Source organism: Aotus nancymaae, unplaced genomic scaffold, assembly GCF_030222135.1.
Source record: "Aotus nancymaae isolate 86718 unplaced genomic scaffold, 86718_ANA_hifiasm-v0.15.2.pri h1tg000040l, whole genome shotgun sequence".
NCBI lineage: Eukaryota > Metazoa > Chordata > Mammalia > Primates > Aotidae > Aotus > Aotus nancymaae.
This window is the reverse complement of record NW_026988454.1, coordinates 120241948-120266455: the sequence shown is the minus strand read 5'-3', so window position 1 is coordinate 120266455 and position 24508 is coordinate 120241948. Positions and strand designations below refer to the sequence as shown.

Sequence of the window (24508 nt, the reverse complement as noted above, 5' to 3'; positions counted from 1 at the left end):
TATGTCCATTGTTAAGGCAGAGCCTGCACTGACCCATGAGTCACAAGCATGGCCAGGACCCCTAACCCTGGTCTCAGCATAGCCATACCTGCCCCCCCCATATCTGCCCTCCTGTTTGGAGACAGCCACCTCCCCTACTGTGGAGGTCACGAGTAGCAGTAGGGGTAAGTGTATGAGAACATCCAAACAGCAGAATCGAGCTGATTGGATAAGCTGCCGAGAGGAGATGGCATTTCCCTACCACAGGGTGGAAAACTGCAATGAATCCAGCCTGCAGCAGCTGGCCCCTCTGCTCCAGAGATCAAAAGGATGTAGGGGGAGAAGAGTGTGGTGCCAATTCTGGGGTGTGGCAGCTGCCCCCTTGAGCTCTGCTGGGCCCCACTCGAAGGGCCTCTCACATCCTGTTGTGGCCAGTCGTCACCGCCCATTTCACTGACAGAAAGTGACACCTGCGGTCGGCGGGGTCTGGAAGCTTGTCAGTCCAACCCCAACTCAGGGGAGGTGGGCTTGAGGAAATGAGGCCCAGGCGGCGGTGTCCTGGACAGTAGGCGGGGAGGGATCTGGGTGGTGTGTCTTGCCTGGGCTTGTTTCCTTGGTGAGGAAGAGGCCAGGTCTGCTTGCTCCACAGGACAGGGAGCTGGGACACAAACAGTGACAAGGCTTTCCCCCCCAGGTTGGACAAACACAGCTCTCATTCTTCACCAGGGCCCTGAGCGACTTATAACAGAAACAAGATTTCCTTTAGATGAAGAGGAGAGAGGCAGCCTCGGGACAGAGAAAGGAGCTCCTGGAACAAATCAGCACTGGGGCAGGTGTGCAGCACAGCCCCATTGGACCCTGGGCTTCCACGCAGGTGCTCCAATGTGGTGGCTCTATGAGTGCCCAGCCTTGTGGCCAGGTGGAGGCATCCTAACAGTCCATTCCTGAAGGGACATTCTCTAGGAAAGACACTTAGCAAGCCAGATTATCTAGTTACACATTACACTATGTTTTTTTCATTTTGCTATAATCCTAGGATTTTAGTAAAGTCCTGTTTAAAGGTCTGGTCTTGACTCAGCCATGCTGGGGGCAGCTAAGGAGGATCCAGGGTCAACCTCTGAGCCAAGGTGGTAAAGGACAGCAGTGCCCTTGGGGCCCGCCTAGTGGCAGGGATGTCTGTGAGGGCTCCCGGAGAAGGTGAAGGTGTGTTTCTTCCGTAGCTGTGTCCACTCCACTGCACTCCCTGCGTGTTGCCAGCCTCAGAGGGCTGGGTCTCTACCTCATTAGGGCAGTCCTCACAGACCCTCTTTTGGCTTCCAGGACTCCAGCCATCCCACCACTTTCCGTCAACAGAGCATCCATCCCTGGCAACTTTAAGCTCAGGGCTAGGGCTTCTTGGAGCAGAAAAATAAATGATGGGCCAGGCGTAGTGGCTCACACCTGTAATCCCAGTACTTTGGGAGGCCAGGCAATCACCTGAGGTCAGGAGTTCGAGAACAGCCTGGCTAACATGGCAAGAGCCCATCTCTATTAAAAATGTAACAATTAGCTGGGCATGGTGTCGGGGCCTGTAATCCCAGCTCTTCGGGAGGCTGAGGTGGGAGAATCGCTTGAACTTGGGAGGCAGAGGTTGCAGTGAGCTGAGATTACACCACTGCACTCCAGCCTGGGTGACAAGAGCGAAACTCCATCTCAAAAAAAAAAAGAAGATCATGGACTTGTCACAAAAACCATAACTGCCCCAAATTTCCCAGAATGAAGCCCTTACCTTGATTAGATCTGCCCTATGTCCACCCTAGGACCAAACCAGAAAAGACTCCCTTAGAAGATGATATCCACAGGCCAGAATTTAAAAATAATTATATTAATAATAAATATGTTAAATTACATTTAAAACAATAAATAGAAAAATAAACTGATAAATAAAATTAACAGGTACAAAATGTTTCAAAATTCCAACCAAAAAACACACACACAAACAGTCGGCAGACAAGACAAATGGACAGAACGGGAGGGCGCTAAACGCAGTCACAGGAACCCTTCACAGCTGATGTCGCGGCTCCCTCCTCGCCTGGTCACCCTTCTCTCCCCAGCTTGGAGACAGACCAGGAGATGCAGTGGCTGATATCTCTGGGCACTCCAGCCAGCACAGGGAAGCATCTGGTCTCGCCTCCATGCCTTCTGCAAAGCAACCCTGAACCCTGGGGAGGGCGGGTTCAGAGGGCAGGAGTGTGAGGCAGAGGCTGGACTGTGGTGGGGCAGAGGGTGGTGAGGAACGGGACATCCCTACAGAGGCAGGTCGGTGCTGTTGTGCCGGGTTTTCCTGGCGGTGCCATCGTCTCGGGGCAGAGCTCTCTGCAGGTTGGACATGGCCACGGTCTTTTTGAGGTCAATCACGGCGTAGGAGTCTGAGCTTCGGGCAGGATGGGTGGTGGGCATGGGGGCTTGGGGACTCGAGGGGTTCTGGGGCCCCTTAGGGCGGTCTCCACCCCAGCCCTTTAGCTCCACTTGGATGTAGTTAAGCTGCCTTGGGGGCTCAGGGCCCGGCCGGCGGAAATCAAAGTTGAAGACCCTTGGGGAGCCGCGGCGGCGGGTCAGTGGCACAGGAAAGCTGCTGTGGCTGCGAATGGCGGCCCGGGTGCTGGTGGGCTTCTGCAGTGGGGTCTCGTCCTCCTCACCATCAGGGAAGCCATTGGAGGAGGGTGTGAGCCCATCCCTCGAGTCCCCATCATCCCCAGCCTCCCCTGCCAGCTGCTGGGCTTGGCTCTCCCATACAGGGGGCAGCGGGGGCAGGTTCTCATAGTGCAGCAGGGCGGCCCGGCGGTGGGCAAGGCCATTCCAGCCTGGCTCCTCTGGGCTCAGTCTCCAGCTGGCCCCTCGCCGCAGTCCACTGCTGACGTTCTCATAGGTGCACTTGGGCTGGGCTGGGCACTCGGAAGGGGCCTCATTGTTATTATTGTGGTGGGCGGGGTCATGCAGGCTGGGACAGAGGCTTTGGCACTTCACCATGTGCCGCCGCGCAGGGGTCGGGCCCAACACAAACTTCACCTGGCCCGGCTGTAAGAACACCTGTGGGTCCCGTTGGTCAGGGCCCCTGGCCTGCGGGAGGAAGGGCGCTTGACCCTCAGGCAGGGGCTGCAGGCAGTGGCGGCCCCTGCGGTGGTCATCTTCACTGGCCGGTGTGTTGACATAGGTGTGGGACTGGGGAGAGAGTCCAAGTGAGGCAGGTGGGTCCCAGGGCAGGGAGAAAAGAGAACAGAAGGGACAGGATGAGAGAAGAGAAACACACGGAAAAAGAGCTGGAGTTTCTTCTTCCTTGTTCTCCAAAACTTCCAAGGAAGCTGTTCCCTTTTGGGGACAGGAAGGGACCCTAAAAATGTTCTTCCCCTTCCCATGATCCTCACTGGGAGGAGGTGGCCATATTTCCTATCTCTCATTCCCACCAGACCAACAGGGCAGGGGCTGGCCGGCTGCGTGCTCACCTGCTCATCGGGGGCAATGAGGGCATGGGTGGACTCTTCCCCAAGCGAGGGGTGCCGCAGGCTGCTCGTCGAGAGCCGTCGGGGAGCTGAGAATCGTGGGCCCTCTCCAGGGCAGCCATTGGAGAAGCTGGAGACAGTGTAGCCTAGAGCTGGGCACAGGAGAGACAAGCCCAGGGGAGGGGAACTTAAGCCACCTGACAACCAGCTGCAGCTGTGTGTGGATCCCGGGACTCCTCCAATGGAGGAGATGTTCTCAGGGCCTCACAGTGGTTAAACCCCTGAGCCACCAGCCCCCCATTATCCTTCACTTCTCTGCTCTTCAAACCCTGCCCTTTCCCTCAAGCTCACCTTGAAGAACACCTCACCACTGTCTCCATCATAGCCTCACCCAAAATGGGTAAAGCACAGCTTGTTGTCATAGGACCATCCCTTTGCTTCATTCTAGGTCTGCCAGGAAGGTCCAGGGAAGCTCCTCAAAAACAGGGACTGCTTCCATTTCTTCTGTCTCTCATGGGCCAGCCCAGGGAACACACAAAGCAAGCAGGTGCCTGGTCTGAACTCCATGACTAAACAAGCAGAAATTGTGGTACCTCTCCAGAATACTGTCATGGCCAGAGATGCCTGCACCAGCAGCAAGGAAGGTATATGGGGATGACCCAGTAGACAGAGGAAGGAAGCAAAAAAGCCCTAGACTGCTGTTTCTATGGAAACCCAAAGTCTTCCTGTCTGCTCCCCAACCATCAGTCGATACAAGGCCCAGGACTCAACAGCCTCAGCTTGAGTCACCTAGCCCAGCCCAGGACTTATCGATCCTCAAGAATGGTTCTGACCATGGACAACTGTCCTGGAAGGCTGGCTCACCCAGCCTTCCCCCAACCTGCAAGCTTGACTCATCCCTCCAAGACTCGTGCTTCCTGGGCCTGGGCGCGTGTGCGTGTACACTGGGGTCTCCTCACCATTGGGTGGCTGGGGGGCTCGAGAGAGGTCAAGCTCAGTGGGGTGGCTATTGCGAGTGATGATGACAGGCTCTTCCATCACATTGATGCTGTTGCACTGCATCAGATCCTGAAGGAGGTTGAAGATTTCCTCAGCCCGAGAACACTTAAATGCAAATATTCCTGGAGAAGGAGGGGAAGAAATGAGGCTCCCCAGACCCTGGGCCCAATAGGGAAGGACCAGAGGAGCTCAGCAGATGCACAATGTGCAGGAAATGTCCCTGAATGCCAGTCCCAGGCCTGCAGGGGTAGGAGAGCCTCTCCTCATTGAGCATTCTTTCTTTTTTCTTTTTCTTTTTCTTTTTTTTTTGAGACATAGTTTTGCTCTTGTTGCCTAGGTTGGAGTGCAAAGGTACAATCTCGGCTCACTGCAACCTCCATCTCCCGGGTTCAAGTGATTCTCCTACCTCAGCCTCTCAAGTAGCTGGGATTACAGGTGCCCGCCACCATGCCCACCTAATTTTTTGCATTTTTAGTAGAGATGGGGTTTCACCATGTTGGTCAGCCTGGTCTCAAACTCCTGACCTCAGAAACAGGGGTCACAAGAAGAGAATCAAAACCAAGGAAGAGGCCAGGTATGGTGGTTCATGCCTGTAATTCCAGCACTTTGGGAGGCTGAGGAGGGTGGGTCGCCTAAGGTCAGGAGTTCAAGACCAGCCTGGCCAACATGGTGAAACCCCATCCCTACTAAGAATAGAAAAAATTAGCTAGGCGTGGTGGTGGGTGCCTGTAATCCCAGCTACTTGGGAGGCTGAGGCAGGAGAATCACTTGAACCTGGGAGGTGGCAGTTGCAGTGAGCCAAGATCGTGCCACTGCACTCCAGCCTGGGTGACAGAGAGAGACTCTGTCTCAAAAAAAATCAAAAAACAAAAACCAAGGTGGAAAGGACAGTATTAGATGAGTGAACATTCCATCTCACATGCTCTCCCCATCTTCCTCTGCCTACCAACCCCTGCTCCCCAGAGTACCAGCTGATTGCTGATGACAAGAGGGTCTACCCTGTTCCCTGCTTGTTCACTTATTAGCCTAGTGCATGGCCAGAAAGCAAATGTCTACTGTATATAGGTCCCTGACCTCATAAACTCTGGCAATGGATGGAAGAAAAGATGGTCAGACGAGCTACAGGTAAATATGGCAAGGCAATCACATGGCTCCTCAATGCAGCCAGCTTTACACCCCTTCCAACTGCAACACTGCAACTCAAAGTCCCAGGAACAGCAGGACTGGGCTGAGTGTCTGTGAATCAGGGGACTCAAAGATGCCCTTGGGGGTATTGGGCCAGCCTGGAATCCTACACTCCCCTCTGTAACAGGGGTACCTGAGACCTAGGGGAGGCTACGTGGAGTGTGCCTATGCATATACCCACAATTGAAACACAATTAGGCTGGGGAACAGGACAACTGTGATTTACACAAATAGGATCGGGAAGAAATAGGGAAGAAAAAGACCTACTCTGGAAAGATATGATGAGAAGCAGAAAAGACTGGGAAAGCCTGGAATCACAGAGAACCCTGTGTTGGGGCCTGGGGTAGCTCCTCTGGGAACCCAAGTGTAGATCAAACATCACCAGGAACAATGATGGCTTTCCCCGTTCTGCCTGCTCACCCAGCACCCCTGCCTCTGCCTCATGAACTCCAAGAGTAAGATGCACGGAGGGAAGTCTCCTCCAGCAAACGTGACCTCGGAGGCTCACTGTTTTGTTGGCAGCCTCATCAGAGAAACTTGTTCATTCCACCTCTGCACAATCATAATCCCAAACTGCACTGAACACAGTCCCATGCAGGATTCCTTTTGCATCGCTTAAGTCTGGATAGTAAAAGATAAACCCAGACCATGCCACTCCTTCAGAGAGCTGTGGCTGGCTCTAGCCTTGATCTCATGGAATAACCTACACCTGACCTCTGACTGCAGGGAGAATACATCACACTCTACTGCCCACAGGTGATGGGGACAACATTAACCTCTTGAGGGCTAATTTGTACATTAGGAACCCTGGAGTCCTGCATAAACCCCTATCCCAGGGTGGAGCAGGGCCTGATACTCACCCTGGCCTGTCTGACATCGGCGGCCACTCTCAAAGGAGAAGAGGTTGGAGTCGTAGCCATAGCGGCGCAGGCAGAGGTAGGGCCAGCGGACAGCCTCACGCCGATGCAGGTGCAGCACCAGCTCGCTCTGCGTCAGCTCCATTACCCCAGAGCCCAGCTCCACCCCCTCGTCATCCACATTTGTCACCTGGAGGGGACAGACAGAAGGGTCAATGAGTGAGTCCAACATGTGTTTGCACGGGTCCCTGAGCCACTGGGAGACAATCTGATGCAGGATAAGAGGTGGGGAACCAAAGGTCGCATCTGACTATCACAGATTCTACTGAATGCCACATGATTGAATGAAGCAGTGCCATGGACCTACGATAGTTCTCTGGGCAAATCCCACTTCTCTGGGGCTCAGTTTTGTCATATGGACAGTGAGGGAAGAGGTAGTTTACCTCCAAGGTCCATTGGTTAGATAACAAATGTTAGATGACCTCAGACAGCCCATGGCTTAGGATACAAGGCCCAGATGTTAACGGGGAAAGGATTCCACTGTAAATTCAAAATCTTGAGACTGGGCACCCTGATCTAGGAAAGTCAAGCCCAAGGCAGAAACAATACATAGCTCCTCTACCCCAACAGTATGTCCTTGCTGAGGGCTCCCTCTTCTGGTGGACAGGAGAAACATGTGCTTCCACATGCCCCAGAATGAGGAGGGAGGAGGAGGCTCCCTCCACAGAGAGGTGGGGCGGGGGAGGGCACAGGTCCACTGGGTCCGCCCTCAGCTCCCCACAGCAAACAGCAAATACTGATGTCGTGCTTACTGTGTGCTAAGCACTATTTTATTTTTATTTATTTATTATTTTTATTTTTTGAGACAGAGTCTCGCTCTGTCACCCAGGCTGGAATGCAGTGGTACAATCTTGGTTCAATGCAACCTCCATCTCCAGGGTTCAAGTGATTCTCCTGCCTCAGACTTCCAAGTAGCTGGGATTACAGGCGTGTGCCACCACACTGGGCTAATTTTTATATTTTTAGCAGAGACGGGGTTTCGCCATGTTGGTCAGGCTGGTCTTGAACCCCTGACCTCAGGAAATCTGCTCACCTCGGCCTCCCAAAGTGCTGGGATTACAGGCATGAGCCACTGCGCCTGGCCACTAAGCACTATTTTAAATACTTTACATATATTAACTCACAAATACAGACTTTTGTTTTCTATCAAAAAAAAAGGATATATAAAGTTATAAAAATACACTGACAACGGATCCAAAAGCACCATTATGGTATTTCTTCATTCTTGGTAATATCAAGAGCCACGAAAACAGCAGTGGTCTGGGCCTCTTTTCCTCAGGCTACTTGAGAGGGCCTGAGCTCAAGAAGTCTCCAAAAGCCTACAACCTCAGCCTAGCATTTCATTTGCTGTTAGAGAGGCTGAGGCAACTCCATTAAACTGTGTCTGCACCCAAGAGGCCATGTTGGGAATGCAGGAGAGGAGAGGGATCTGGGTACCTTGAACTTGGTGGGGTGGTTGTCCGGAACGCTGTCTCTGTTCAGGCAGCTGCAGCAGCTCCCCATGGTGTCAGAGCAGCCAGCCTGCCCTAGGAAAAACATAAGGGATATGCAGGTCACTAACTTCCGATTCAAAAAACCCTGCTCTGGGGAACTCTGGCAGAAGGACCTCACTGTGATCACCCTCTGTCCAAGAGACTGTGTGACACGGACCCTCCCTCAAGGACTTCACACTCTCAATCCAGGACCAGATACACACTGGATAAACATTAATCCAAGTTAGAATGTGTTAAGGATGAATGCTGATGGGGGGCTGGAGAGAGCTTTTCAAACGTAACATTTGATCTGGACCTTGAGAAGTATGTAGGATTCTGACCCATGTAATGACAAGGAAGGGAGGGACATAGGCAGGAAGAAAAGTAGGGGCCCAGAAGAAGTGACCTGCAGCAGATGGAGGTGGGTACCATCGCGAGGCCCTTATTTGGATTCAGGAAAGAAACTGTCACTTGGGGGTCTCAGACACTTTGGCCTATACCTGTCTCTTTTTTCCTCCCTTTTTACCTCATCCATTCCACATTATCCAAATTCTCTCTCCTCCCTTACCAACATCCCAATAACCAGGGCGAATTTATCTTTTGATGTCCTCTTCAAATGAGTTGTTACACTGTGATCATAAAGATATATTCAGAAGACCAAACATTTAAAAGAGCGCACAATTTTAATAACCTCAATTGGATAAAATGCTGGGTTTTCTTCCCTTTGTCTGAAGGGGAGACCAGAGGCCTTACTATTTGGCTCTTCCCTCCAGGATTCTGGTACTTGGATTATACATCACAATAGTCAGGTCTGTGCCTAGAATGAAGAGGACACCACCCAGGCTTAAATGATGGAAGAGAACAAGAAATGCATGGACCAATATTGAGCAGAAGTTTTAAGGGGTGGCAACTTGTCGCAAAAAATGAGTCTATAGGATTAGCTATCCTTATGGAACTCCTGCTGAATGGTAAAGCCTTAAACAACCAGGTGACCTGTACCCTCTGTTTGTCCCAACTTGGGAAATGCCATAAAACTGACTCCTATACACAGCTCTTACCTCACCCAGGCCATCGGGGAGCTGACCATGGGAGGGGCATGGGGAAGGATTCTCACTTTATTCCCCCCGTCCTTGGTGGGCTGTCATGGCAAACAGTCTGCAGAGAAGTTCACCTGGATCCCTCTGGGATACACCTGGGGCTCACCTAGCATAGGAAACAGAGACAGTGGTTAATAGAAAACTATCTTCACCCCCAACTGTTAATAAAACTGACCTGGCAGTTCATCCTACCTGGATATCTGTTCCAGCCCTAATAGGACAAAAACACCAATAAAGGAAGTAAAATCAAGGGCAAAGAGAGCACAAATTCCAAGCCCCATGGACCCTGAAAGGTACAGACTCACAGAGCATCAATGAGTTTGAAGTCTAAGGCAACCCAAGGCCTTGTAAGTCACTTTAGATCTCCCTCTGGGTCCTGTTACAACAAATACCAAAACCACCACCTTACCTTTGCAGAGAATTTTAACTCTACAAAGAGCTTTCTCAAAAGGACACTGTGATATAGTAGAAAGAGCACTGGTTTAAGATTCAGGAAACCAATATTCCGGTCAGTTTTGTTGCTACTAAGTATCTGGGAGACTTAGGTCAACACTCCCCCAGCTCCCAGCCAAGGCCTTAGTTTTGGGGGCAACCATCTACAAACTGTGGCGCTTCTAACCTAAATAACTTCCAAAGGCAAAAATGTAAGACAAACATCACTAAAATGGACATGCTCCTCTTTCAAGACAGGCTGATTCAATTTCGAATTTGGAAGCTAGATAGATTTTCTGCTCCCCAAGTTCTAAAAGGCCTAATTTTAACATAGTTGTTAACAGTAGCCAAAATTTCAGTGCATCTGAGCCCAAGGTAGACAAGTCAACAAGCCAGGACTCTGCAGACCCTGGACATCCACATTCCCGCTCTGGAGAAACAATACTTCTCAGGGCCCCTTGCACCCTGCATCCTTGGACAACTTCCAGGTAAAAGGACCCCATCCCCTTGGTCTGGCTTATTCTCTGGAAGGAAGAAGCAGGTTCAGGGAGGTGTGCACAGACTAAAGACAGGTCACCGGGAAAGTTCTGGGGCTGGAGGCACCGATGGGGGCGGGGCGGGGGCACTGAAACCAAGCACTCTAGGGTGCAAGATGGGGGAGGGGTTGCATTTCCCTCTCACCATCTCTTCTCTTTAAGATATCAGGACGTATCAGTCCACTGAGGAAGGACTGCATTGGGTGGAAAGGGGGAGAGGGCTCTGGTCTGGGATAGGTGTGGATCAGGGGCAGGAGTTAGAGAGGGTGTTGGGGCTGAAAACATGAGGTGGTTTTGGGAAACAACGAGCAAAAATTTTGGATGTGGGCATTTTGGATAGTGCAAGGAGAATGGGGATATGAGGAATCCGAGGAATTTCCAGGCAGTAGAAGCATTTGGGGGCATCCAAGAGAGAATGGTGGGTCTGTGGGCACAGCAGGAGATTTGTTGAATGAGTGAGGGGGTTCTGAGGGCTTCAGGAGATGCGATGGTGTCCAGGGTGGAGAGGGTTGAGGTAGGATTTGGAGAGCCAGAGGCTGCAGGACAGGCTGCAGGACTGTCAAAGAGAATTTCTAGACGCCCGTAAGGAATGGGGAGGTCGGGGTGCGCGCTGCCCCCGGATTCCCGCCCCCAGCCCCGGTGCTCCGCCACCCGCCCGCCCGGGGCTTCCTAGGGAGGGAGTGGAGACTGCGGCGCGGCGCTACGCGGCCTCGGTGAAGCCGCTTCGTCCCCGCCCCGCCGCGCCCAGACTCACATCGCCCCGCGGCCCAGGCGGCGCCGGGCCCCGCTCCCGGGTCCCGCTGCAGCAGCCGCCGCCCGCCCGGAGCTAAGGCCTCCCCGCCCCGCGGGGTCGGAGGTCACCGGCAGCACCAACGAGACGCTGCAGGCGGGCGGACCCGAGCGGGGGCGACCGGCGCGCAGCCTAGAAGGTCCCTTTGGAGGACTTTGCTGTCAGGAGCAGGGAGCATGCGCAGACGCCAGAGGGCGCTGCTGGCCAGGGACTGAGCAAGCCCGGCGGGGACAGGGCGGGGCCTGCGCCGGGGGCGGGGCGCAGAGGCGGTGCTGGGGGAACCAAAGTTGGGGGTGCTCCGGGAATCGGAACGGGGAAGGAGGGTTGGGCGAGAAACGAAGGGAAGGGGAAAGGGTCTGAAGAGACCTGAAGGGAGAAGGGCAGGACGAGGGACCCCGGAAGAGGGCTGAGAAGAGGAGAAGGGACCAGGGGGACCACTGGGGACAAGGGAGAGAGAAGTGAAGGGAAACACGCGGAAGGGCGGGGCTGGGAGACCAGAGGGAGAGTTTGGGGGGACCTGGGAACTGCGGAGAGACAGAGCTGCGGGCCCGGCGAGGCGTTTCCATTCAGCGAGTGGTTGAGAACCCAGTGTAAACGCGGCTCCCGGCGTCTGCTGGATACCCACCGGGCGCAGTCCGGGCCTGAAGCCCCTGCACCTGCATGGCGGAGGCCGTGGAGCCCGCACATTTCCACCCTGAAATTCCACAAATATGCGTGTGTGTGTGTGTGTGTGTGTTTTCCAATCTGCAGCTCCAGGCCCCTCCCTGCAGCTCCAAGAGATCCCACAAGTTGTGTGTGTGTGTGTGTGTGTGTGTGTGTGTGTGTGTGTGTGTGTGTGTGTTTTCCAATCTGCAGCTCCTGGCCCCTCCCTGAGCTGCCCCTCTCCACCAGCCGGGAACGGGGCGGGGGAGCGGCGGGGGCCGCTGGGGCGTGGGAGAGGAAGGGCCGCACTATTATGGCGGGCGGGGGCGGGCGCTGAGGCCTTGGGGTGGGGACCGGGTAAGGGGCCCGAAAGCAGAGTCGGTCCAGAACTGCCCGGAACGCAGCGCACAGCGAGGGTGAGACCCCAGCGGAGTCCTCGTCCCCTCCCCTAAAATCCCAGCAGCCAGGCTGCGAACACCAGCGGACTCGGGAAACATACCGCGTCCCAACCCCGGAGGTGGGCCCGCCAAGTTCTAGAAAAACTTTGGGCATCTATCGAGAGGGCACTTGGCAGGACTGGGCACTTCCCTTCCTTCTCCCTCCCATTGTCCCCAGAAATCTTCCCATCCCTCCACCTTCCCAAGCCCTAAGTCCTCTCAGGTTCTCCCTTCAGGGCAGTGGGGGTTGGGGATGTCCAGCTCCTGAGCCCTCTTGCACCTGCGCGGAGGCAAGACGGGGTTCAGTTCTGTCCCTTATCTGAAATGGGAGGTGGAAGGGAATTATGGAAAGAATCCAGCTGGTCTGTTAGTAAGGGTGTTCCAGTGCTAGGTGGAGGTGGAGTTTGGCGGCCTTTGGGGAGATGGAAAGGTGAGGAGTAGAGGTCTGATTTCTGAGCGTTGTTTCAGTGTTGGACAATTCCATGCAAATTAGAGCTAAAATGAAAGTGGCTGCAGGTCCCCTTCTGGGGCCCCAGATAACCCCTCCTTTCTTGCTGCCTGGAGCAGGGGCAGTGCTGTCAGGCGAAGTGGCTACTCCTGGTGTGAACAGCCCATCCTGGCCGCCTTCCACAGGAAACCTGACCTGAGGGACAGAAGAGGAAGGAAGCAGGTGGGTGTGAAGCCAGGAAGGAGGAAAGGGTGGCACAGGACATTTGGAGTTGGGGGTTGGGGGACGGTGCTGAGGAGGGTTCAGTGCTCGGAAGCAATATTAACTGTTATGGTCCAAACCCTCACCTCAACCCCAATACTGAATCTTACAGAAGGCAGGGATTTGATGATGACCCTCCTGTGCCCAGCTACTTTCAGCATCTATCCCAGCTCTCAGAGGCCAGCTCCCCCTAAGGCTTCCCTTAAGCCTTAGGTGTGATCTTGGGCAAGTTAGTTAACTTGTTTCAACTGTCAAGAGGACTAAAAGAGATTACCTCATAAGATTATTGTGAGGATGGACTATATTATATATATTATATAATATTCTAGAAGAGTCCTTGGCACAGAGTAAATAGTATAAATGTTTGCTCTGGTTATTTCTTCCCCCGAGTTTGTGTATATCTGCCTGGAGCTCTGGTCCCATTCTACTTAGTTTCATCTCTGTCTTACTCACTATGAGCTCCTTGAGGGCAGGGCTCAGCTCTTCTCTACATTAATAGTCACTTCTTACCCCCAAGATATTGTGGTCATATCAGGACTTGCCGAGAGGAAAGCTGAAGAGATGCACTTAGATTATCCAGTGCAATTGCTGCTATAGATAAAAGTGCAAGGTGTTCCTCTGACCTTGAGGAACTTATAGACTAGATTAGGAGTCGAGAGAGATGCAGGGAGCAGAGAAAAACATTAGGTGCTAAATCTTGGGGCACTGCTTGCTTCAGGAGCTCTCAGAAAAGGTATGGTCACAGAAGCTGAGAAGGGCTTCCTGATAAGGGGATCCTTTAACCAGGCCCAAGCCTATATAGCTGGAAAAACTGGGTCCATGTAGGAAGTTGTGGAGAAGGAGGCTCACTGGGGCTGCGGGCGCACGGTGAGAGATGGTGGGAGTTAAGGCTGATGAGGTGAGGAGAGAAGGGCCAGCCTGCCTAAAGGCCCACCAGAAAGGCAAAGTGCCCTCTCCTTCTACTCTCCTCCTCTTACCTCCATCCCAATCTTGGGAGACCCCAGAATTTGAACTTCAGAAATTCTGGAGCCAAAAGACCTGACCTCAAGACCTGGCTCTGCCACTTACTAGCTGTTTTGGGACATGCTACTCACGCTCTGATCTGCAGTTGGGCCATCTGTAAGATGGGGACAGTGCTATCTAAGTCACTGGGTGTTGGGAGGATTGAGGGAAATAGTATCTATAAAGCACTTAACACTTCCTAGCATATTGTAACGGCCTAATACATGGAGGGGTTCTTATTGTTTTGGGGTAGCCTTTGCCACCAATGTCAGTGCAGAACTCTGGATGGCCCCGCCAAGAGGACAGCCCCAACTCCCAGGAGCCAGGTCCACCAGCCAACTCAGACATTGACTCAGGCTACCTGCCGGGCGGGGACCCTGAGGATACCTCTGCTCAGGTAGTAGAGTTGTGCCCTTCGAGACCAACATGACCTCTATCCTGTGGAGTGCTCCCCTTTTCCACCAACCCTGAGGTAGTTTGACTTCTTGCCTAATCTTTTGTTGCCTTTTTTCTTTTCAGGAATTCCTGTCTCTGCACCTGCTTAGAACATGGGGTTTTAACTTTAAACTCATTCACATTAATATTCATTACCTCTCCTGGGGAGTCTGTGTTGTCAAAGCAGACTCTAGGAGCTTTGGCCTCAAGGAGTGAAGGGGGTGGTTTTAAGCATAAGAAGAGAAGCTGTTTTGGGGTATGGGGCCTCCTCAGCCTCCCTCAAGGAAGACCACAGATGCAGGCATCCAAGGCTATCCTTGCACTGAGAATCTGGAAGGAGGATCCTCCCAAATGGAGGGCATGCTTAGAAGCTGCTCTAGATTGGAGAAGAGGTGGCAATGACAAGGGGGAAAGAAGGAGAAAGGAAAGAAAAACCTAGTTTCACTCCTCCCCTTCTTCCATATCTCCTCAGGGTCCTGCAGTTCTGAGCCTGGGTTCCCTTTGCCTGGACACCAACCAAGCCCCCAACTGGACTGGGCTTCAGACCCTCCTGCAGCAACTCCCTCCACAGGACACTGATATGGGTCTCCTCTCCCCATCTTCCCTCTCTTGCCTCCTCCTCCCCCTCCCTTTTCTTTTTTTTTTTTTTTTTTTTTTTTGAGACGGAGTCTCGCTCTTGTTACCCAGGCTGGAGTGCAATGGCGCGATCTCGGCTCACCGCAACCTCCGCCTCCTGGGTTCAGGCAATTCTCCTGCCTCAGCCTCCTGAGTAGCTGGGATTACAGGCACGCGCCACCGTGCCCAGCTAATTTTTTTTGTATTAATAGAGACGGGGTTTCACAATGTTGACCAGGATGGTCTCGATCTCTCGACCTCGTGATCCACCCGCCTCGGCCTCCCAAAGTGCTGGGATTACAGGCTTGAGCCACCGCGCCCGGCCCCCCCTCCCTTTTCTTACTGTGGGAAGAACATCAGTCCAGAAGTTACGGGATATAGATTTAAGGCCCAGCTGTGCCACTGGTTGGGGGGTGATTCTCCCCGAGTTTTCACATTGGCAATAACAATAGCAATAGCGGGTGCAATAACATCTCTGCCCACCACAACGCTTCATTCAAGAGTGAATGAGAAAATGAACATGAACAACTTTTGAAACGGATAATGGAATGTACAATGTAGAGAGTATGGTTATTATGTATTTATTGAGGCTCTTCATGTGCCCAGTCTAAAGGCTTACAATTCAATTGGGGAGGCAAGACAGGAATATATGAAATAATTTGAGGAAATGTAAGCATGGGAACTGATACTGAACTCTAGCTCATTGGGAGCAAAGACCTAATGGTGACAGGGCTATGTGCTGTGGGCCTGTCAGGACCTGATTGATGACCATTCCTGGGGGGGCGGGGGAGACTGAGGTGGCCTTTCATGAGCTCCTTTCCTTTTTCTATTTGCCCTTCTATACCATTATCTCTGGCATCTCCCTGAGGTTCTACAACCTTTCTCTGACCTAGCGGCCAAGTCTTTTTTCCTCCAACCAATGCTCCATCTTGCCTGCTGGGGCTCTCCCAGTCATTGCAGAGGACTGTTTCTGCAGGAGCGCTACTGCCTGGCCCTTGGGGAGGAGGAGCTGGCCGAGCTGCGGCTTTTCTGTGCCAGGCGGAAGCAGGAGGCCCTGGGACAGGGGGTGGCCCGCCTGCTACTTCCCAAGCTTAAAGGACACACCTGTGAGAAGGTATGTAGTACCCTTCCCTCCACTCTTCGCCCTCTTATTTCTGCAGAAGGGGCTAGCTTCTGGGACTCTGGTTGGGAAACAGGAAAAACAGAAACCAAGTTTGGGACTCTTGGTATAGGCTGCAGTGGATGTGGACTTGCTAGGGTATGGTGAGAACAGGTTGGGACTGGATTAGAAGAGCAAGGAGGGAAGTTAGGTCAGTAGTGCCTACTCTGACCACCTCAGCACCTCCCTTCCCACAGTGCAGGGAGCTGCTAAAGCCAGGGGAGTACGGAGTGTTTGCAGCCCGGGCAGGGGAACAGCGCTGCTGGCACCAGCCCTGCTTTGCCTGCCAGGCCTGTGGCCAGGCCCTGATAAACCTCATCTACTTCTACCATGATGGACAACTCTACTGCGGCCGTCATCATGCAGAGTTGCTGCGCCCGCGCTGCCCGGCTTGTGACCAGGTACAGCCTGGAGGGGAAGAACTGGGGGTCACCTCATGGTCCAGAGTGGCAGGATACAAAGGGACACTCTCCTGGGCCACAGGTTCTCCCAGTATCAGGGAGCGGGGAGAACTAGTAACCAGCCTGGGACTACCAAGTTCCCTGTGTTCTGACTTGAGCTCTGGGCATGTGGGGCCCACGGCCTTTCTTGTGCCCTCTTTGCAATCAGAGTCCCTCAAATGTTCTTGGACTCAGAGAATTTCTCTAGAGCAGGGACTCTTGGACAGATGCTCATCAGTATATGCCAAGTGCCCAGTGCTGTGCCTCATCATGCTAGAAATTCCCTTAATGCCAGCATAAAAGGAAGCCTGGAGCCCTGGGTTGGGAGTCCAGACCCCCAGGTCGAACTTTGGATTGTGCCACTTGCTAGCTGGCATCCTGGCTAAGCCAATCAGTCTTCCCTGCGTCCAAGAGTGGCTGAGTGGATCAAATGGGAATGTATGTAGACGTGCTTTAGCGTTAACTGGGTAAAAGGCGTGGTTACTGGATGAATGAATGAGTGAATGAATGAATGAATGAATGAATGAACCGTTCCCCTCTCCCTCTCCCTCTCCCAGCTGATCTTCTCTCGGCACTGCACCGAGGCAGAGGGACGGCACTGGCATGAGAACCACTTCTGTTGCCAGGACTGCGCCGGGCCCCTGGGCGGGGGACGTTATGCCCTGCCTGGGGGAAGCCCCTGCTGCCCCAGCTGCTTCGAGAACCGCTACTCGGATGCAGGCTGGAGCTCGGCCGGGGCACTGGAAGGGCAGGCGTTCCTTGGTAAGGGAGAGGATGCAGGTCGAAGCGGGAGGGGGCTTGGGCTGGGCTGTGGGGGTTCTCCCGGGCTGGGACCCTTGCCCCGGTCCCACGCCGTCCCGTCCCTCCAGCAGCGCCCGCGGCCCCCCACCGCACCCCCCATACCCGAGCCTTGGGGCCCGCAGCTCTCACCGCGCGTCCCTGGCTGGAGCGTTCCAAGGGCCTCTCGAACCCACCCCGCACCGCGGTCGGGCTTGCGGCGCCGCACTCCCTCCCAGGCACGGGATGCGGCCGCCCTCTGGTGGGTGGAGGCGGGGGACCCAGGAACGACTCTCGGCGGCGGCGCGCACGGCCTAGGGGCGGGGCGGGGCCTCACCCCGGCTAGCTGCGGTGGTGGTCTAGCCAGGCTCTGGGAGGGAGATTCCGCCCTCTGAGACCAGCGTTTCCGATCCGGCCAGGAAGAGGGGGGACTGGACCCGACCGAACTGAAGGAAGGGACGAAACCTCGCTGAACTCTGTGACCTTCTCCCGAACACTCCTCGCTGCTGCCGGCTGTTCCAGCCTGCAAACTCGGACAGGGCTGCCTGGATCCAGTCCCCAGCAGGAGAACCGACCTGGGGACAAAGCGGAGGCACCCAAAGGGCAGGAGCAATGCCACCTGAAGACTCCTCGTCATCCCAAGGACACTCCTTTCCCCACCTACTCCTCTTCCTCTGACTCGGAACCTGAAGGCTTTTTCTTAGGCGAGCGCCTTCCCCTGTCCTGGAAGACCCCCGGAAGCCTCCAAGCAGAGGACTGCAACGCCTCTAAGAAGCACTGCACCGTGTGCTAGAGGCGCAGCTCAGAGAAGGGGGTGTGAATGGGGGAAAAGAGGTCTGTAGAGCGGGAGAACAAGGCTATCCTCTCGCTAGAAAAATCCTAGACTGAGACGCAGTCATGCGCACGCCCGCGAGAGGCGGCGAGGTGACAAGTTTGGCGTGCACCCCCTTCAGCACTGCGTGTTCTAGGACTTCTGGTGGAGACCTTTTTGGCAAAACCCATTGCCCAAAGCTACGCTTCCTTTGCTGATATAGCCCCCACCCCCACCTCCACAGGCTGGGACAGCCCCGTCCCCACCATCCTCCTCCCGAGCCAATTAAATGATCACAGCATGCGTGACGGTTACCGGCTGGGAGAGCCGGAGGTGGGACGGGGAGCAGGGGACCGTAGAGCTGGGCCGCGCTCCTCCCCTCGTAGAGTTGGTGGACGCGCAGCAGGGGGCCGTCCCTCTCTTCCAATGTCGGTCTAAGCGAACAGCGTCCCCTGCCGGCCGGTGGCTACCGGAAATGCCAGACCGGAGGTGCGTCATCCGCCGGCGACGCCGATACGGTGCCTCCAACGAGGTTCGTGCGAAACCTCTTGTTATGGCTTCCAGCGGGCTCCCCGTGAGCGCAGCCAGCTCGGCTAATGAAACCCCCGAAATACCGGACAACGTGGGAGATTGGCTTCGGGGCGTCTACCGCTTTGCCACTGATAGGAATGACTTCCGGAGGTAACTGAACCCGGAGAACTTGGTCCTTCTCTGGTCCTTACGTCCGTATTTTCGCTTCCTCGCGGGGCTGACGCATCAGGGTTTGTTGTTGTTGTTGTTGTTGTTTAAACATTGCTGGCATTGTGGCTTCTTCGTAGCTCTGGCTGTGTCTCACTGAGGTCCTTGACCGAGATAGTTCCCGTGTGGCAAAAGCGATTTTTGTCATGTGGCTGTATCTGTAATGTCACCCTGATCAAGGGGAGAGGTGCCAGCACGTAAACAGGCTTTTTCGGCCCTGGACGAGTGCTTCAGTAGGACTTTGCGTTTGATCTTACATTTATTAGGCACAAAAATGAACTCCAAATTCCCACGTGGGTCTTCAGCAACCCACCATGTCACAACCACGTATCAACGCCTCGGGAAGGTGGTGGTGATTGGAAGCCTTTTCCCCCAGTACTTTTCGTTAACCGTACAAGTGACTCTAACCACAGGGTTAATAAAACACATTTTTTTTCTAGGAACTTGATCCTCAATTTGGGACTCTTTGCTGCGGGAGTTTGGCTGGCCAGGAACTTGAGTGACATTGACCTCATGGCACCTCAGCCAGGGGTGTAGCCAAGTAGGTAAGAACTGAACCACACTCCTGCGTGTCTTAAGAGACCTAGAGGCTGGGAGAAGCAATGTTTTCTGACAGCTGTTCACGAAATGTACAAAAGAATGTGATGTAAAACCCTTGACTATTCCTAGTTAAATGTGTTTTCACACGTTGCAAGGGATTGTCTTACCAATTTCCCTCCCAGTTTTACATTTCTAATGCCACCCGTTGTCTTATCATCTGATTGCAGACAAATGGAATCCTGTGCTGAACCTGAACCTTCCAAAAAACAGCCTACAATCTGTGACCATCACAAGATGTGCCCTGATGGCAGCTGAAGTTTGATTCAGATGGGCACTTTCATTTTCCTTATCCCTGCCTAGTTTCCTTTTGTTCCTTGAGTCCACGCAGAATTCCATTCTCTGGTCAGCAGACAGGTTTAAGCTAAAGTATTGCCTCTGTTCTGTAAAGTTCTGTACAAAGTTCCTAAGCTTCTCCAGGGGGTGATCTTTGTTCTTGTCCTGAGAAATAACAATGCTGTTTTAACAAACATTTGAAATAAATACTGCACACAAAGACAGTCATTTTATTCTTTTAATAAGAAACTTTTGCTTACAAAAACAAGGTGTAAAAAGTCAAGATTTACAAAAATCATAAAAACATGATTTATATTTCACACTTGAGAGACAAAAACAAGCCCCAAACATGGATTTTAATGGAGGTGGTTTGCTTCATTTTAAAAGGGAAAAAAAAGGAAACTGTAATCATACATTGATGTTAACATAGCATGAAATTTATTCTTGAAGAATTTATATTGTTGAGCAATATTAGGGGAAGAAGCCATTTGGTGTTGCATAGCATTTTAGTGCACCAGGTGGGTTTTCCAGGCACCAGGGAGGCATTGTTGCTGGAAAAGTGAGGTTTGGTGGCAGAAAGAGGGCAGTGATGTGTGTAGAGGGGAGCACAGTGAAGTAAGCCTGGGCAGTGGGCACTAAAGTGACACTGCTGAGGAAACTGCATCCTTCAGAAGGAAATAAATGTTTTGTGACCCTAAAATTCATGGTAGTGCTACTGTCCAGGGTTTGGGGGGCTCTTTGGAAATGGAATATGTATGCAACTGGCATGTATAAACTCGTGTAGCCACAGAAAGAGGCGGATAGAAACAGGTCCCCCATGGCAATATTTTTTTCTGGTCAGTTTACTAGGCATTAAGAAAAACAGTGCTTTCATGTGCCAAGTCTCCTATGGAACTAGTATGGGATTAAAGGACATTAATTGGAAAGGAGGCAGTATATATGGACCACAGTGGCCTGTTAAGACTGACAGATGTCTCTAGCAGTTTGTTCACTACTAAATATAAACAGGACAAAATAGTCTTTCTTGACCTTGCCAGCATAAATATTAAGAAAATTACTTGAGAATTAGATTTTTAAAGTATGTATATTTAAAAAAGCACCATTCTCTTGTATAAATCAGCTAGATCTTACCTGATAGATGAAGCCAAGACCATTTGAGTCTACACTGGGTAGACTCTGAGAGATTTATATCTTACTGGGTATTAAGATGAAGAAAGGTCACATGAAAGCAAAGCTTAGCTTTGAAGCCATCACCTCCCAAATGGTGACAAAAGAGGAATCTTTTAAGCCATAGTACAGATGCTAAACCCATTTAGACCTGCATCAGACCACTTGCTAAGACAATACCAGTACGTCCTGTTTTTTATAGGAATGAAACGTAGATCCTTAAAGTCTGCTACCTAATCTAATGACTGAACAGTTTTATTTGATAAAAATTTCCAAAATTGAAAATCAAAATCCAGCAAGAATTACGGCAGCTTCCAAAAGCATAATTAAAATTTCTTTAAAAATTTACTGTTTTGGCTTCAAGTAAGTGTTTACTGCTGGTTGGGTTTTAAAGCCATAATGATGGTTCGAGTAAGATTTCATTTATTTTTTCTCTTTTTTAAAAAAAAATTTATACATTTTTGAAAAAATGTATACTATATCCCTATCTGAGTAGGCCCCCAGCCTGATTTGAAAAGGCCCAAGTTAACATATGGAATATGATAAAGGTAGTGAAAAACAATGGGGTATACAGTCTGCTTTGAAAAGCAGCCATATGATGAACAGTCACAAATACAAAGAATTTGGACATTACAACAAAATTGCAGAACTTGCTGGTAAGAATAATTTGCATTCACACACAAGAGATATGAAATGCTTTTTAAAAGTCTGTGATACCAGATGTCCTTTAAACACTACACAGACCCATTTGCCACTTGAAATGATAAGAAGAAATCCTTTCCCTTAATCTTCAATTCCATGCAAACCATAATCGAGTACAAGGCACCAAATTTTATGAATTGTATAAAATTAGTTCACAAAACTTTATCAGTAAGTAAAACAAACTCCATTTATCCCTCCCAGCCCACCCACCCAACTCCCACCCCCCACCCGCCATCCCCAACCAAGTGTTCATTCTGCACTACTGTCAACATCTCTAGGGCTTACGCTGGGGCATGCCCCACTGCCAGCCAGTCCACCTCACTGGTTCTTCCCTTGTACTTGGATGGAGCTGTAAGCATAGCCAGAGTAGCAAACTCATACAATCATTGACTCTAGAAGCCTTGCCATTAAAAACAAAAATAAACTCTGCTATTGAGTCCATAGGACACATTAACACTCTACGGTTTCCAATTTTATTCATGACATTTTAAGAAACATCTGGAAATTCTTTACAGTGTAGCACTGTCCCCCAACCCTGCCCTGTAACTCCAAGACAGGGGCTGGATCAAAGCTGGCAAGAGCTCTATCCACCATTTAATAAGAGCTTCAGTTCCTGGCTACCAAGGCCATTCCTAATTATTTTTACACTAGCATGGATGTTCGTCTTAGAGGCAACCACAAATATGAGGTTCAGGCTAGGTTGAGGTAAAAAAAAAAATCCTTTTTGAGGGCCTAGGTGCACTCATCTTGGCTGGCTACAGCAGCAAGTAAACATGCCAGCCAACTAACTACAAAGGGTTCCTGGAACAAGACTCTTAACTACTTGCCCTGGGAGAGAAGTGGGCCCATTAAGGTTCGGTTAGGAGACCTTGGGTTTGATTTGGCAGCATCTAGTCAGCTTTTACCTGGTTCTTCTTTTCTTCTCTTTAGAATGATTCGATTTAATTTAAGATGCAACTGAGACATTCATCTATACCCAATATGTAAATAACTTAAAGGCAAAGGGACATTTCCCTCACAATAGCCGTTGGCTTATGCAGCAGGGAATTCTTCTTTAATAGAAATCTCCTTAATACTAACTTCTTAAGTGTCTAGTGCTGCTGCCTCTGGGTACCTGAGGTGTCTGTAACTGCAGTGGGCACCTTTCACAAATGTGTAGCTCAGTGGAGACTCTGATGTTAGTTTCTTTTATTACTTTGATATATATGTGCTCAGCTAAGTTAAGCACTTATTTCACAAAGTCCTTAATCTGCTTAATAAATCCTTATAATATTTGATATAAAACTTTTTAAAAATTAAATTGGAAGATCTTTGAATTTTCCATTAAATGTTTATTAATAATTATCCCCACTGGACAGCCTGAGGGGTAAAGTAGATGCTCTATTAGTTCTTCTCTATCTTGTAAGTTCTCTTTTTCTAGAATAATAAATATAGGATTCAATGAAAGATGAGGCACGATTCATAGTTTCCTTTCCTTTTTACTCTCCTTGGTGTTTTTGAGTTAATGGGCTTTTCTATTGCCACAAAAAATCATTACTAATTATACCGACTTAATGTGGATCTTGAGAGTACAGCTTCACATCAGAGCCTCTGGCAGCATGGACAGTGTTGACACTTTAAAACAGTGTCCAGGAGAGGGTGAGCCCAGGCAAAGCTTATACAAAGAAGCCTGCAGTAGACAATATAAACCAAATAGCATAAAAAAATGCCATACGCTATCGCTTCCAAATAAAAGCTAAATATTACAGAAACCTCACAGTGTTGGAAAAAGCAAGTTTAATTTAAAATATAGCCACTCCTTCCCTATCAGGGTGAGCCATTTTTTTGTCTGAATTTCCTCCATGTCTCAGTGCTGCCTGGCAGGGCCTGTGGGAGAGTTCATCTCAAAAGAGGTCAACAGCAAATGCTACAGATCTATGCAGGAAATGTGGCTCATCAACATTGCTAAAGCTATAACCCTCATTCTTTAGCCTTGCTTTCCCCACTTCCCACCCCTCCCCAAACTCCCTTCCACATCTACTCCCTTCAAGTGACAACTGTAACTTCTACCTGAATTCAAACATGAATATGATATACTCAGTCAAAAGATGAGCATTCATAGTAACAGGTTGAGTGAGGCTCACTGCAGCAACCACAGCAACAAAAGTTCGGCAAATCTAAGTGAAGAACTGAGAATGAAGTGGTGCCTGATGGGGACAAGGGTTTTTATCTGGGCAATTTCCTTCTGTTTAGAAACTGACCCAATTTAAAAAGGAAGGTGTATTTTACTAACACTGGGGGAAAGGACAGGGCACTCTTGCTTTTTTTCTCTGATGGACTGAGTATAGGGGGTAAAGCAACAGTAGGGACTATCAAGATTTAGGAGGAAACAGGCCAAGGCCGTCAGCAATAAACTCTTCAGATATGTAGGGGATGGATTCCTAAGCAGTTACCATACCCTAGAAAATCAAAAGCTCCCAAACCCTGTGGACATGAATGTTCTAGCTCTCCAGGAACATGAAAGACGCTGCAGGCTAAGAAGCCACAAGCTGCACTGAAGTGAGAACAGGTGACAGGCATTCAATAAACCCTGGAGCACCGGCTATCTCTGCCCACCCTCAACTGAGTTCTGAGAAAACCTAAGAACCAATTTAAGCCAAACCATGTGCTTGCTTTAGACCTGAACCAGGGATCTGCTACAGAACTGGGATAGCCAGGAGTGCCCTTGGCTCAGCATGCAACATGTGCTAGTCTATTGCTTCTTTATATAAACTGCCCCTTCTTTAGAATGAAGAGATATTCACGCCAGTCTCAGAAGTATAGAATGATTAAATGACAGCAGCAGGCAGGGAGGGTATGACATATGAAAACCATCCCATTTTGCATGGGGAAATTTGTTCCATGCATCTCACTCCACTCTTTAGCTGCTATCCCCTGAAAAGGAAGTTTGTTTTAAACCCTTGAGGGTTACTTCCTTTATGGGAATAAACCCTTTAGACTTCATCTTCCATCTTGGAGCCAATCCCATCCAGCAAGCTGCTAGCCCAGGACCCCTCCTCACGTGCTCTGTCCAGGGCTGCTCACATCCAGAGGGTTCTTCTGGTGCTGCAAGGAGGTCCTGATTAGCAGGGGAATC

The 24508-nt window shown here is 51.0% G+C and overlaps 4 protein-coding genes across 6 annotated transcripts in view; 2 read left to right on the top strand and 2 right to left on the bottom strand.

Annotated features, from left to right (window-relative positions):
* Positions 1-2091: 2091 nt before the first annotated feature.
* Positions 2092-17310, bottom strand: FRS3 (fibroblast growth factor receptor substrate 3). 3 transcript variants are annotated; one of them, XM_012448631.2, is made up of 7 exons: positions 17256-17310; positions 9090-9234; positions 7997-8085; positions 6503-6689; positions 4418-4579; positions 3462-3610; positions 2092-3180 (listed from the first exon to the last, which is right to left on the bottom strand). In XM_012448631.2, exons 3-7 carry the CDS (start codon positions 8060-8062, stop codon positions 2266-2268), a joined length of 1479 nt encoding a protein of 492 aa, XP_012304054.2. In that variant the 5' UTR covers positions 8063-8085; positions 9090-9234; positions 17256-17310; the 3' UTR covers positions 2092-2265. The 3 variants fall into 3 exon arrangements, with proteins under 3 accessions (XP_012304054.2, XP_021531731.2, XP_064217131.1); XM_021676056.2 differs by lacking the exon at positions 17256-17310 and adding an exon at positions 10851-10888; XM_064361061.1 differs by lacking the exon at positions 17256-17310 and having other exon boundaries at positions 9146-9348.
* Positions 12473-17898, top strand: PRICKLE4 (prickle planar cell polarity protein 4). Its single transcript, XM_064361062.1, has 7 exons — positions 12473-12635; positions 13930-14073; positions 14584-14695; positions 15689-15840; positions 16083-16286; positions 16883-17087; positions 17522-17898. Exons 2-7 carry the CDS (start codon positions 13942-13944, stop codon positions 17893-17895), a joined length of 1179 nt encoding a protein of 392 aa, XP_064217132.1. The 5' UTR covers positions 12473-12635; positions 13930-13941; the 3' UTR covers positions 17896-17898.
* Positions 17899-18108: 210 nt separating this feature from the next.
* Positions 18109-19748, top strand: TOMM6 (translocase of outer mitochondrial membrane 6). Its single transcript, XM_012448635.2, has 3 exons — positions 18109-18594; positions 19092-19196; positions 19419-19748. Exons 1-2 carry the CDS (start codon positions 18203-18205, stop codon positions 19186-19188), a joined length of 489 nt encoding a protein of 162 aa, XP_012304058.1. The 5' UTR covers positions 18109-18202; the 3' UTR covers positions 19189-19196; positions 19419-19748.
* A 1889-nt stretch (positions 19749-21637) lies between these two features.
* The window catches only part of USP49 (ubiquitin specific peptidase 49), a 100121-nt gene continuing 97250 nt past the window's right edge, over positions 21638-24508 (bottom strand). The window contains exon 11 of the mRNA XM_064361055.1: positions 21638-24477. The gene's annotated coding sequence lies outside the window, so the exon portion shown is untranslated. The remainder of the gene's footprint in view (positions 24478-24508) is intronic.

Excerpts from the sequence above, each read along its gene's own strand:
- PRICKLE4 (XM_064361062.1), top strand. The coding sequence starts at position 13,942 with ATGTCAGTGCAGAACTCTGGATGGCCCCGCCAAGAGGACAGCCCCAAC. Across the intron at positions 14,074-14,583 it reads CTGAGGATACCTCTGCTCAG|GGTCCTGCAGTTCTGAGCCT; the intron begins GTAGTAGAGTTG and ends ATATCTCCTCAG. Across the intron at positions 14,696-15,688 it reads TCCACAGGACACTGATATGG|GACTGTTTCTGCAGGAGCGC; the intron begins GTCTCCTCTCCC and ends GTCATTGCAGAG.
- TOMM6 (XM_012448635.2), top strand. The coding sequence starts at position 18,203 with ATGATCACAGCATGCGTGACGGTTACCGGCTGGGAGAGCCGGAGGTGG. Across the intron at positions 18,595-19,091 it reads GATAGGAATGACTTCCGGAG|GAACTTGATCCTCAATTTGG; the intron begins GTAACTGAACCC and ends TTTTTTTTCTAG.
- FRS3 (XM_012448631.2), bottom strand. The coding sequence starts at position 8,062 with ATGGGGAGCTGCTGCAGCTGCCTGAACAGAGACAGCGTTCCGGACAAC. Across the intron at positions 4,580-6,502 it reads CCGATGTCAGACAGGCCAGG|GAATATTTGCATTTAAGTGT; the intron begins GTGAGTATCAGG and ends CTCCTTCTCCAG. Across the intron at positions 3,611-4,417 it reads AGCCCCCCAGCCACCCAATG|CTCTAGGCTACACTGTCTCC; the intron begins GTGAGGAGACCC and ends TCCTGTGCCCAG.